The 13,184-nt window shown below is 50.3% G+C and overlaps 1 protein-coding gene across 1 annotated transcript in view; it reads right to left on the bottom strand.

Annotated features, from left to right (window-relative positions):
* The window catches only part of MTMR4 (myotubularin related protein 4), a 56,533-nt gene that overhangs the window by 33,770 nt on the left and 9,579 nt on the right, over positions 1–13,184 (bottom strand). Inside the window, exon 2 of the mRNA XM_071447597.1 lies at positions 2,048–2,121. Coding sequence (XP_071303698.1) covers positions 2,048–2,050 — 3 coding nt within the window. The 5' untranslated portion in view covers positions 2,051–2,121. The remainder of the gene's footprint in view (positions 1–2,047; positions 2,122–13,184) is intronic.

The following is a 13,184-nucleotide window of genomic DNA, read 5'->3' as shown; positions in this document are numbered from 1 at the left end:
TTTATTGTTATTCCCAATACAAGACCAGTCAAAACAATATGGGGCTGGTTCCAAAACAAAGCAAGAGGTGTTCGGCAGCACAACTCTGACACAGCTGCAAATCTTCACCTGGTTTTTAAAAGCCTGATGATTTCATGGAAGGAAAACCTACCAAGGGCTCATAAAACATCAATAAATAGTTTCTGGATTACCAAGTCCCTGAGCTGCAGGTCCTGCCAGGTGAGAGCACACACCTGAGTCACAAACCCCTGCAGCATTCACTAGGCCCTGTCACTCAGGTGTCTGACCAGCCTTGCCCTCAGGGGGCTCAGTCTGGCCTTCTCTGTTTTTCCTGGGGAGATTTTTGATGCATTTTCATGTGTTTATTCCCATTTTTTCATTCATATCTGATTGCATCCCTCTCACCTCAGTCCCACCCACAGGAGCCATTGGGTTTCACGCCTCCAACGTGACACCAGGGCAGCTCCAAGCTGCAGTGTGAGGCCCTTTCTCAGGTTTTGACAGGTGAGGACTTTCACCTCCCCACCCCAGACTAAGTTCCTCACCCTGCAGTGTGGGGATGAGTTCTCCCAGCAGAAGCACAGGAAATCTTGAGGCAGCATCAGAGAGCATGAGGACAGGGGCTACAGCAAAAATGCTGAGTGTGTAGCTACTCAAGCTGAGAGCTTAACTCATGCAGAGAGCATGTTTCCTTTCCTATTCCAGTTGTTAGCAAAATACATCGGGGACAATCCCTCAGGAGACGTCACCATTTCCTCAAGCACTCTACCAGATTTTCATCTTTTTTTTTCTAATGTGTTTAACCTAAATGTTCATGTCCTCAGTCTGAATTTCCAGCCCTTTGTCTGTCTCTACAGTTCTCCTCAGCACCTCTTCCCCCACATCAACACGAAGCTGGTGCTGGTCCATGTCACTGCAGCAAGTTCAGGCTCTGCCCACCCACAGCCCACATGCAGATCACCCCTCTTCAAACTACCCCCCTCAGGACACTCTCAGCACATCTTTCAATATTCCCAGTCTCCAGCTTTTTTCTCCCAGCAGATCCCTTGTATTTTGGGTTATTTCTTGCTGGTGGTATTAGAGGCCCTTTATCCAAGTTTATCAGCAATCTGGCTGCTTTGGCTGTGGTTCAGATTCTTTGCTACCACATTTTTCTGTGACTAATTCTTGTGAAATTTCTGCTTCTTTGGTGGCACCAGAGCTGTTATTAACATGCTGTGAAATCCTTCACTGAGAGGCGACAGAGGAACACAATGAGAAACCCCAGCAGTAAGTTTTAAAGAAAAAATAAATCAGTAAGCCACTGAAAAACTGCATGACTATGTCAGTAGTACAGGGAGACAGAAGGGGTTTCAGTCTTACTTTTTTTCCCAATATATTCCAGTAAGAGATTTAGGAATAAATGTCTCCTGTTAACAGCATCTTGATGACAGTGATAAATCCTTTCTATTATATTATTGTATATAATACACAATACTGTTGCACTCTTCTTGCCCATTCTTGTATTTCTTCTCCTACATTTAGCAGCAGTACAAGATTTGGACACACAAAGAACAAGACCACCCACAGAGGACAGAGGCAGACCAGATTCATGGAATCATTAGGGTTGGAAAAGCTCTCTTAAGATCAATGAGTCCAACCACCCCCAAAGCACTGTCAAGGCCACCACTAAACCGTGTCCTCAAGTGCCACATGCACAGGGTTGTTAAACCCCTCCAGGCACAGAGACACTGACCCTGCCCTGGGCAGCTGCACCAGGGCTGGACAACCCTTTCAGTGAGAAATTTTCCCAAAATCCCCCCTGATCCTCCCCTGGCCCAGCCTGAAGCCGTTCCCTCTCCTCCTGTCCCTGTTCCCTGGGAGCACAGCCCGACCCCCCCGGCTGTCCCCTCCTGGCAGGAGCTGTGCAGAGCCACAAGGGCCCCCCTGAGCCTCCTTTGCTCCAGGCTGAGCCCCTACCCAGCTTCCTCAGCTGCTCCTGGGGCTTCAGACCCTTCCCAGCTCCTCAATGTCCATCCTGTAGAGATGAAATAAGACATGGACTCACCATCCTCAGACACCGTCCAAACCCTCCTGGTTCAATCACAGCTCAGTCTCTTCTTGTTCTTCTACAAGTCTCACCTGCAGCAAAGAGGAGACAACCCAGAGCAGAAGTTTAGCTTATACGAATTTAGTTAAGAAATTGAATTTACAGGAATGGTACTTCAGTGTCAACACAGAGGGGAAAAAAAAAAATCAAGACCCCTGAGGCCAGTGCCCAGTCTCTCCCTATCCCTGCCAACCTCTGCTTTGTGCCCTTTCCAGGAGCTGCTGGAAACCAGATTCAGCATCAGGGGGAGCCACCAAATCCTTTTGGTCACTCACTCACACAGCACCCAGGACTTGTCACATAAGCCTACAAGAGCCTGTGCCCCACAAGCACAAAACCCCCACTTTGGGGGAACACAGGAGGGAGCTGAAGGAAGACAGGCTTGGTCATTGTGGTTCAAGGACCTGGGGAAGATCCTTCACAGGAAACCTGAGTGTTTGGAGAAGATCACTGTGGTCCTGGGAGTAAAACACCTCTAAAACCAATTGGGTCCTGCCTGGGAGGTGGGGCAGGATGCAAGCACTCCAAGTACCAGGAAAAACAGCAAGTCCTTCTGCCAGCTTTGCCCTGCTTGAGGGAGGTTACATGGGGCATCTGTAGGAAGGGGAAAGCCAAGCAGCAAGACTTGAACAAGGTCCTGCTCCAAGATCTTTTCCAACAGGACCAGATGCTCCCACAGGTGATCCTGGGAACTCCATGGAGGAAGAGACCCTTCCTCAAAGTTTTCAGGTGTCTCCAAGATCAGTTGATCACCAGCATCTCTCTCATCTGCCCACACTTTGCCTCTGTTTTGCTCTTCCAGCCCCCCAGAGGGGATGGAATTATCTACAATTAAACGCTGGCACCAGGGATGGGCTGAGCCCTGGGCACTCCTGTCCTGGTACCACTCATGTGCCTGAGCAGCCTCCCACTGCCTCATCCCTGGCAGTGTCCAAGGTCAGGCTGGATGAGGCTTGGAGCAACCTGGGATAGTGGAAGGTGTCCCTGCCTATCGCAGGGGGTGGGATGGGCTTTAAGGCCCCTTCCCACCCAAACCATTCTGGGATTCTGTGAAACAGCACAGAAATCTGCATGTGTGTGTCCCAATGTTTTTTAAATACATTTTAAACAGGGATCTTCAGTATTTCAGTGTAGGTTGAGGATGGCTCAGAGCTCACCAACCCAACCTGATTTCTGCCAGTATCCTGTAGCATGTCAGAACTCCGGGAATGCTCAAGGTCTTCCGTAAATTTTGCCACCATTAATTTTAACCTTTCTCCTCCTCAGGTGAAATACAAATGCCAACAAATGTGCAATTGGAGATTATCTAAACATCTCACACAACACATCCCAGCTGGGAATCCCCCTCCTTCCACCACTCAGGAATTGTGTTGGCTACAGAAGAGTTCTGAATACCTGCCCAAGGCTTTCCTTTGCTCAGGGATTTCCTTCCCAGCCCATAATTAAGTCAGGTTTGACACCCACACATCAGAAGGCCAAGCTGAATGCCAGCATGGAGGAGTCATTGCTGAGATGTGATTCCCACAGTGAGGCAGCTGCTCCCACCCTGCTCCTGCCGTGCCCAGGCTGGAATCGTTATCCTTGGCCTTTCAGATCATCTCTCACATCCCGCGATGCATTTGACAGGAAAGGACAGGAGAAAGGCATGGGAGGTCAGAAAGGACTCCAGTCTTGTGCAATGTATCTCTACATTAATTCTTATCTTTCTGGGGCCATGGAGCTGCTCTGAGGGCTGGAGCCCGGCAGGGAGAGCTGGGGGTGTTCACCTGAAGAAGGAAAGGATCCAGGGAGAGCTCAGAGCCCCTTCCAGAGCCTGAGGGGGCTCCAGGAGAGCTGAACAAGGCATGGAGGGACAGGACACAGGGAATGGTTTCCCACTGCCAGAATACAGGGATGGATGAGATGTTGGGAATTAGGAATTGTTCCCTGTGAGGGTGGGCAGGCCCTGGCACAGGGTGCCCAGAGAAGCTGTGGCTGCCCCTGGATCCCAGGAAGTGCCCAAGGCCAGGCTGGACAGGGCTTGCAGTAGCCTGGGACAGTGGGAGGTGTCCCTGCCATGGCAGGGGGTAGAACAAGATGATAAGTAAGGAATCTTCCAACCCAAACCATTCTGTCACATTACCTTACATTTAAAAGCAGATCACCAAGTTCCAGGAAACTATGAAACTGTGATTCCCACACATTGGGAATCAAATTTCCTATGAAAACAGAAAAAAACAAGCAGTGCACTATCACCCTTCAAACCCAGATCAGTCTGGCTCTTTTGAACTATAAAGGCCTTTTTCCCACTACTTAGCAAATAATCTCACATATCAGACTTCACAAAGGAAAGAGCCTCCAGCAGGAGCTACCAGGAGAGTCACTGCCAACTGGTGACTTGCAAGTGATGTGAGAAGCACAATTAGTTTGTAGGTAAGAAAGGGAAGAAAAATGTTAAATATCCTTTTTTTCACTAAATCTGAAGATACTTGAATTATTGACAACACTGAACAACAGGAGTACTGTTCCTGCAGTGTGCTTTGGACCAATCTATGCAATCATTGCTAATGGCCAGTGCGGTTTCTCGGTTCCTTCCTTGTACAAGTCAGTAATGACCAGAAACTGAAACTCTGTGGCTTCATCATGACTGAGGAGGCTCCTCCTCACTCCCATCCCCCAGCTCTCTGGACAGCCAGTTGCCCAAGAGGAAGGCAATCCATGGCAGCAGGACTCCTGGCCCCATGAGCTCAGCCTGCTGGAATGCTGCTGCTCCTGTGTCCCCAGGGCCTTCCTCCTCCAGTGGGAGCAGGGACAAAGCTGAAGGGATTCCTGAGGATTAATGGGGTGAGAAAAAGTCAGGAGATACTACCAAAATCCAAGTGCTGCTTGTACCTCTGGGGAGCCTCCAGCCTTACCCAAATGACACTCAGCCCAGGCCACCAGGCAGTCTTGCTCAAGCACTTGTGCAGCTCCACGTGCTCCTGTGCTGGCATCTCAAATGCATCCCTCTGTTTCAGGGCTGGCCATGGCCATCCTCCTTTCAAAGGCTGCTGTGTCCCACTGGCTGCTGGCTCTGCCCCTGTGGCCTCTAGCCCAGGGGTCTCCAGCCCTTGGGAGAGTGGTGGTAGCTCTGCACCCAGCAATGATGTCCAGCACCTCTCTAGGCTGCACCCACCAACTTCTCCTGTGGAAGCCAGGTTTGGCACCTCCTCAAGGAGCTGCCTCCCATGCGAGAGGCTGGATTACCCTAAAATCCAGGATAGAAGTTCTCCTTAAAACCTTGGTGACAGGGGATGGGCTGGGGATGGGCTGGGGCTGGCCACCTGCTATGCCAAGGTGGAGGCTGATGCTACAGAATTAAATGAAGAAGGGACCAGGGACAGAGAAAGCCAAGACAAAAAGGATAGCACTGAAAAGACGATAAAAGAGAACAATGGCCTTTCACACACAGATGGAATCACTTAATCACAAAATGCTTTTGATTAAAAGGGACCTTAAAGGTCATCTTGTTCCAGCTCCTGCCATGGGCAAAAGCAGGTTGCTCCAAGCCCCATCCTGCCTGGCCTTGGACACTTCCAGGGATCCAGGGGCAGCCACAGCCTCTCTGGGCAACCTGTGCCAGGCCTGCCCACACTCACAGAGAAGAATTCCTTCCCAATACATCTAACCTAAATTTCCTCTCTCAGTTTGAACCCATTCCTCCTTGTCCTCTCACTGGCACACCAATAGGTCATGTCGAGTTTTTTCATGTTCAGTCACCCCAAAGCCCAGAGCCTCAGGCTTTTCTGGTGCTGTGCAGTCACAGGCAGAGCACGGGGCCAGCAGCTGCCTGCCCTCCCCATAGCTCACTGGAGGAGGCACAGGAGGGAGGCACTGGTGCTGCTGGTGGGGCTGGTAAGGTGATGTGACCCGACACTGCTGGGCTGGGGGAAGTAGAGAAAATAATTAATTTCTCTTGGGCATTTTTATAGCTTGTAACCCACTCTGGAACTCTCAGTCTGGGAGACAAACCCTCAGATAATAAAGCCGTGTCAGAGTTGAGAACACTCGTAAAACTCTTCATTTGCTCTCCTGTAGCCTCCTGCTTGAGTGAGTCACACCACACTTCCTTATGCAACCACACTGCTGCCTCTAGGGATCTTTGGCCCTCCTGGTGAGAAACAGAGGGGGAGGGACTGGAGCAATGTGGAAACCTCTGTCCCCGTTCCCTGCAGATGGTGGAAGATGCTGCTGGAAGAACCTGGCCAGGACCACCAAGCTCTGACTGCATCCTCCAGGATGCTCAGCCTTCATCCCTGGCCAGACTGTCACACACACACACACCAGGAAAGGACTGCTCCTTTTCCAAATGGCAGCTCTGGCCTGCAACACGCAGGTCCCCTCTCAGCTGCAATCCAAGCCAGGATGTGACAGGAACTGGGAATCGCAGCAATCCCCACAAACAACTGGGCTGTCAAAACCCAGGAGAATCATTTCCTATCCCTCAGGTCTCATGGAGGAGCAACAAAAGCACGGTGCTGTGAATTTACAGGAACCTCTGAAAAAAGCTGAAAGCCCTGCTTCTAGTACAGTGGGATGAACAAGTGTGGGGAACACAGAATAATGAGGAACAGCACCCGATCCCTGCCATCACTGCCAGCACAGCACGAACAGGGGTCCTGTGGGAAGGAGGGAGGGTGCCCATACAAGATACACACATGGAGCTGTGGGAAGCTGGGAAAGGGAGCAAGAGCTGGCTAAGGCTTCCTGGTTGCAGGAGTGTCATGGGTGCCCCAGGCGAGGTGGGTGGCCCCTGGCAGCTCCTCACTCCCTGCTAGGAGACTCGATTTTAATTGCTCATAAAACTCCAGCCATTGTTTGCAGTTGGAGCAGAGCTCTCTGCACTCAGCATCTGCCCCAGGCAGAGATTTTTGCTTTAATTTCAGCTAAAATGGTAGAGTTGGTGCTGGTACACTTAAAGGGGAAGAACAAGTCCAATATTAAACAGGGGATGTTAGAAGGAAAAAACCAGGAAACCTATTAGCCTTATTGTGATCCCAAGTGAAACAGAAACAGCTATCTCAAGCCTCCCACTAATTAGAGGCTAAAAATGTAATTGTCAGACCTCACAGCTACATGCAAAGCAGATTGTATGGGCTGGTCTTTGTTATTTTAAACAAAATTACAGCTAAGAGGGCTGTTTCTAATGATGGCCATGACCAGCTACTCTTCAACAACAAAACTCTTTTACTGCTGAATAACTATTAAAAAGAAAAGATCGGGCTACCAGAGCCCCCAAATGTCACAGCAATACGAGATGATGGTGACAAGTTGCCAAAGTATTCAGATTGCTCTGCAGCATGAAGGGATAATATATGGTCTAACCAAGGGGAAAAGAATTCCAGGATGAAGAATTACCCATGGATGAAGGGCTGCTGGAAGTCCAGATTAGAGGATCTCACAGGCATCCCCATATGAGCTGCTCAGCGGGGACTGGCAAAAAATCCACCGCAAAAATATATAATAGCAGTGATGAGAGAGGGGACTGATGGGTGGCACTTCTGTCCCCAGCACTGCTGGGACCATGGCTACAACTGCCAGAGCTCAGCCAGCACACTTGGAGCAGGAAGACCAATGCCATGTACTGATCCAAAGCAAAACCAGCTCACCTATGCAGCTTAAAAACCCAAAGATAATAAAATAAAAGAATTCTTCAATATACTGCAGTATTTATGCTAAGTATTGGTCCTGCTGACAAGGACAGATCTCAATCCAATTACTGGTGGATGAAGTTTCAGAATGGAATCAATTCCATCAAGCTTGTGGGAAAAGTTGTCCTTTTTATTGCTTGGAGTGTTTAAAACTCCATTAAATAGCTGGTTTTAGTCCAGGTCTGAATACATGAATCTCCACAGGCTCTGGGTAAGCAGAGCTGCCCATGGCGCCCTTGGCACACCCCAACCTCCAGGTGCTCCTCCCAGGATCAGTGACTTGGGCTCACAGACTGAGTCTCATGTTCAAAGTTATCCTACCTGGGAGATGTGGGGAGGACAAGAGGAATTACCCCAGGGGAGGGGGCCACCTGCCATTACACTGCATGGCCCATCCTGAGTTCCAGGGGATGGCCTCAGGCCAACACAGAGCAAGACATGGCCACTGCCTCACTTAGCCCATGGCACAGAACCACATCCCACCCCACCTCACCCACAGCCACCAGGAGAAGGTCAAACTTGCAAATTCTTCCTGGCTGTCCAAGCCAGGAGTCAGGTCATAATTAAAATACCCTGAAAGCATTTTTGTTCATATTTCAAAGTAATCATGACTTCTTTGAAGGCTGCTGAGGCTTCAGCTGAATTCCAAGCGGGAACATCTAAGTTTCAAACACGGAATTGTTCCCAAGAGCTCAGGCCAGGACACATAAATCAGCTCTCTGCAGGACTGCAGGGTTCAGGGAAAGGTGCCGTAGCCAGGAATGCTCCTGACTGCACAGCACCATCCTACGGGGGAAAAGCCCTCAAAAACACACCCACATGTGGCCAGTGCTGGGCACTCATGCCCATTCCCAGGGCAAGCACACACAGCTGTACAGGGAGGATGCTGGAGGCTGGGCTCAGCCACAGAGGGACACGGGGAACACACGGACAGATTATCCAGGCCTGTAACTGACAGCCAGGCACAGGCGAGAGGGACAGAATCTGCCTGTGCCAGCTGCAAAGGAGGGCAAGAGATGTGTGAGGATAAGGTTACACAGGGCAACAGGACAGAAACCAGAGCCCTGCTGGGACAGCAAATCCCCAAGGAAGAGCGGGAGGAGCAGCAGAGCAAAGGAGAGAACGGGCAGAGCGAGTTCAGGATTTCAGGAGCACAACTGCCATGGAGTCAAATCTCCCAAATGGTGAAGGTGGGGAGAATAACATGGAGATTTAGCCAAGCTCAGGGTTTTTGCAGCAGCAGGCTGAGGAGATGAGGGACTTCACTTTGACTGGGCTGTGTCCAAGAGACTTATCACGGAAGTGGGGAAAAAAAATAGGCATAGGAGGTGAGCAGGAGCAAAGGTGAGCTTTGCTTTTAACAGGAGAGAAGCTACACAGCATGGAGAAGGATTCAGAGGCAGCTGAGAAACTGAGCAAGGGGGGAAGAAGAAAAGTGCAACAGGGAGGAACAGACAGCACAGGGGCAGAGATCAGAGGACAAACCAGAACTCGTGCCTGGTGCAGGGAAAAGAGCAGAGTGCCAGGAGGAATGCAGAGAGGCAGGAGGGAATGCTGACACCGTATTTTGTCCTTCCCCCTCTAAAGAAATAAGGTCCTCTGCAGTAAAAAAGAAGGGGAAAGAAGGTTGGAGAAATCAGAGGGGTGCCTGGAGCAGCCACAGGCTTAATGCCCAATAAAAGCAAAGCTCTGGTTTAGTAAAACCCAGAGCAGCTCTGCCAGGAGCCCTGAGCCTGCACAACTGTAGGCAGGCCTGGACCCCAGAGCTGCCATGGACGCACCACTGCCAAAAGGGAGAATGAACAGGAGTAATTTTGGAAAAGGAAATACATGAGGTAGCTGAAGATCACAGAGCTTGGGAAGAACAATGCAGACTCTGGGGCAGAGTTGCTGGTAGGGAACAGGGGTCACTGAGCTGAGCAGACACCACTGGAGCAGGAGCAGCACTGGGCTACAGGCAGTTTTGGGGTTTGTGCTGCTGAACAGTGTAGAACTGAGGACTGCTGAGGATGGAAGAACAGCGGAAGCTTTGGAAGGAAAGATGCAGGAATGTAGAAGAGGGTGTGGAAAGAGCTGGAGGGGGAAACAGGCAAACAAGACTAGATCTTGGAGGAGGAAAACACCACTAAAATTTAAAAAACGCTGAACTCAATAGGCTGGGCCGGGATACACCTGGAGCCAAGACCTGCCAGCCACCTCTGTGTCAGGCTCAGGGGACAGTTCAGCCTGGGGACACTGTCAAAGCAGGGTAATGACAACTTGTTTTGCAGAAGAGTGAAGGAACCAGGGAGGGGGAGATCCTTATGGTGCATCCAAGCTCCAGGACCATGTTCCCAGCAGCATTTTGTCTGTCCCATCCTTTTCTCTGCCACATCTTGCTCTGCCAGGATTCAGGAGAGATGGATACACACATGAGCCAGAAAACAGTTTATACCATGTGCAAGATGGAACAAAATTATCTTTAAGGTCCTTTTCAAACCTTGCATTATGTGAGTCTGTGAGATGGGGGTGCACAGGCAGATTCTGACAGACCCCAGCTGCAGGGTCCAGCAGTGTCACCCAGATGCCATCAAGATGTATGGGATAATGAGGGAAGAGAACAGAGCCCAGCACTTTGCCAGCAAACGAGCACTGCTATCCATCTCTGCAATGATTTTAAGCATAATTAATTTCAGCAGCCTGCCTGCCAGCTGACACTGCTCTTTGCATTAATGACAGTGAAATCGGAGTTTCAAGGGGAACGCAATGACGGTGAAGGAAGCAGAGCCAGGAGCAGGAGTTTCGAAGCTCATCTCCCCTCTCCTCCCGAGGCTGTGGCTCTGCCGGCGCCGCAGCCCCGGGGCTGGGGCAGCCGGTGGCACCAGGTGGCAGCAGCACACCGGGGATGGTCCCCTGACAGCTCAGCGTCTGCCTCCTCCTTCGGGCTCGGAAGGAGCGGGGCCTGGCGGAGGCGCTGCCATCACCGCACTGATTCCTTCCCATCCCAGCCAGCCCGAGGCAGCCGCAGACAGGGACAGACCCCTCAGCCTTTTCCACGGGGGCACGCGGAAGAGCCACGGACCAAGAGAGCCCTGCTGCTCCCGTGCCATGCCCACCCTACAGGCCTTTCATCCCAAGCTGCAAGAGAAGGAATTAAAAGCCAAAGCTCCAAGCTGAACTCCATAACCAAGGGACTGACAGAGACAGGAAGCACAGCTTTGGCAAACATTTTCAAAGTTCCCTGTAACTCCAGCCTGTAGTTCTCCAGCTTTGTTTGCTTTTCTTTAAAAAAGCAGTTGGGACATTTCAAGTCACAATTAAGGCTTTATTCAAGTGCGAACAATTGCCTGGTCCCTACCCAGAGCAGTGCAGACGGACCCATCCCAGCTGCCATCCAGGCTCCTGCCTGCTCCCGGCGTCCTGCAGCTCGGAAGGGAGGGATGTGCAGGCCGGGGCTCCCTGTCATGCTGCCCTGGCCCCTCCCTCCACACCGTGCACTGACTTCAGCTCAGTCTCAGGAAGGAAGCAGCAACAGCTTCAAGGAAACGGTGCCTGCACTACCGAGGTCACATCCCAAGTCGCCAGGCCAGAGAAGTGCTGTCTAAACTGGTCTTTATGCAAACACTCAGCTCTCATTATGCACAAGGAGAATTCCCCTTTAACTCCTATCAGCCTGGAGAGTCTCTGACAGCCACAGTTTTTCTGAAAGGCAATCTTTGTGACTGCAGAAAAAACCTGAGATATGTGACCAAACACACCAAAGACATCCAAAGACATCTGAAATCCAAAGACAAAGTCCTGAAGTGTGCCACTTCCCCTCCCTACCCCACTACAGGTTTTCCCAGCCAAGCTCAGGGCTTTCGCAAGCACCCTGGCATTCAACACGTGAGTACTTTAAAATAATTTCAACCAAACAGCAGCAACACAATGTCAGTCCTGTTATTATTACAAATGTAACTATTATTATTTTATACAAGTGCATAAACATACCCATGTGGTATTACTTTAGGAGTCCTAAGGTTTCTGAGGCATGTTACTGCAGCCAGAGGACAGGATGGATGGGGGGAACTAGGTAAAGGGCAGTCAGGACACCTCTGGCATCCAAAGTGGTGCCTGCCTGCAAGGATCTGGAATCTCCCCTAGGACAGTCAATAGAAACAGTGTCTGAAAGCAGAAAATACTGCTTTTACTCCAGGTGATCACAATAACACTGCTGGGATTCACAGCCCTGTGACAGACACTTCAGGTGCGGCTGAGGCTCCTCAGCTCTGGAAGCTCATTTTGCTGGCTGGAGGCAGACCCCAGGCCAGAGCTCAAGTGCCACCATTCACCACAGGCAAAATTTCTAGGAAAGCCTGTGTTCTCCAAGGGTAGTTTTCTTCCATAGGAATAAAATGAAGCATCTTTTAGTAACCCACATAAACACATATGTGAAAAAGCTGTGACCGAAACCATCAGCAGGTCTGAGAGGACAAGGAAGCATCAGTACTTATTCTCTTGACTCACCCAGACCAAGCCCAGTTTCCCCAGCAGCCTCCTCACAAGTGACAAGGAGAATCCTGTGCCAGGCCCTGCAGCACTGACCCTTGAAACATGGCTGGGAACACACAGCTCTGCTGAACACTCCTCCCCGCTCCTGGGGGAAAGCCAGTTCCTCTCCAAAACTTGCAATAATTGTGCCATCACAGGAAGAACCTCTAAAACAGAGCAATGAACATCTGCTCAGGGCTTTTACCATCAAGCTACAGAAGACCACAAGAAGAGATGAAAACCCTTGAGTTATTAATAAGCTAAGAGCTCACTTTCAATTGCAAGTCCAACCTGAGCATGGTCAGAGCTGTTTGCTCCCATGGAAACCCTGAGTTTGCAGGCACTATCTCCTGATGGTTTGTTAGGTCTACAGCCTGAACATCCTCCTTCCCAAGGAACCCTCTCAGGGTTTTGTGTTGCCACAGCTGTTCTTCACAACCAGGCAATGAACTAGAACTTGGAAACTTGGCCTTCATGAAGCTTTTCTGGGGGTGGTATCCCTCCTAAAACCAAGCAAAACCTTGCCTGGTGTTTAACAATTCCCCTTTCCCACCCCAAGCCCCCAAAGTTTAAGAAGGTTAAATCAGAGCCTTTGGTCTTTAATTTCCAAGTATCTGGAGCCTTTCAAAACTGGTTTGCACTTCAGCAATGGAAAATCCCATGGAGGTAGTGCCTTGCACACTGACCTGCTTTCATTAATAACCTCACCTCAAAGGATGTGGGCAGGTCAGCAAGTTCAGCTGAGCTTAAGTGCTCCCATCTCGTGCTCTCTCTAAGCACAAGCTTAACTGCTTCTAAAAACAGCACTGGCCATGCCTGCTGCTCCAAAGGCACTCATAGAAAGGGAAATCCCCAGCCAATTGATACAGGGGAAGAGAAGGCAATTTGATATATATAGCAAGTCCCCAGCTTATCTA

Source organism: Agelaius tricolor, unplaced genomic scaffold (assembly GCF_023055355.1).
Source record: "Agelaius tricolor isolate 1412-34295 unplaced genomic scaffold, bAgeTri1.0.p SCAF_25, whole genome shotgun sequence".
Lineage (NCBI taxonomy): Eukaryota > Metazoa > Chordata > Aves > Passeriformes > Icteridae > Agelaius > Agelaius tricolor.
This window is presented reverse-complemented; position numbering and strand designations above follow the sequence as displayed.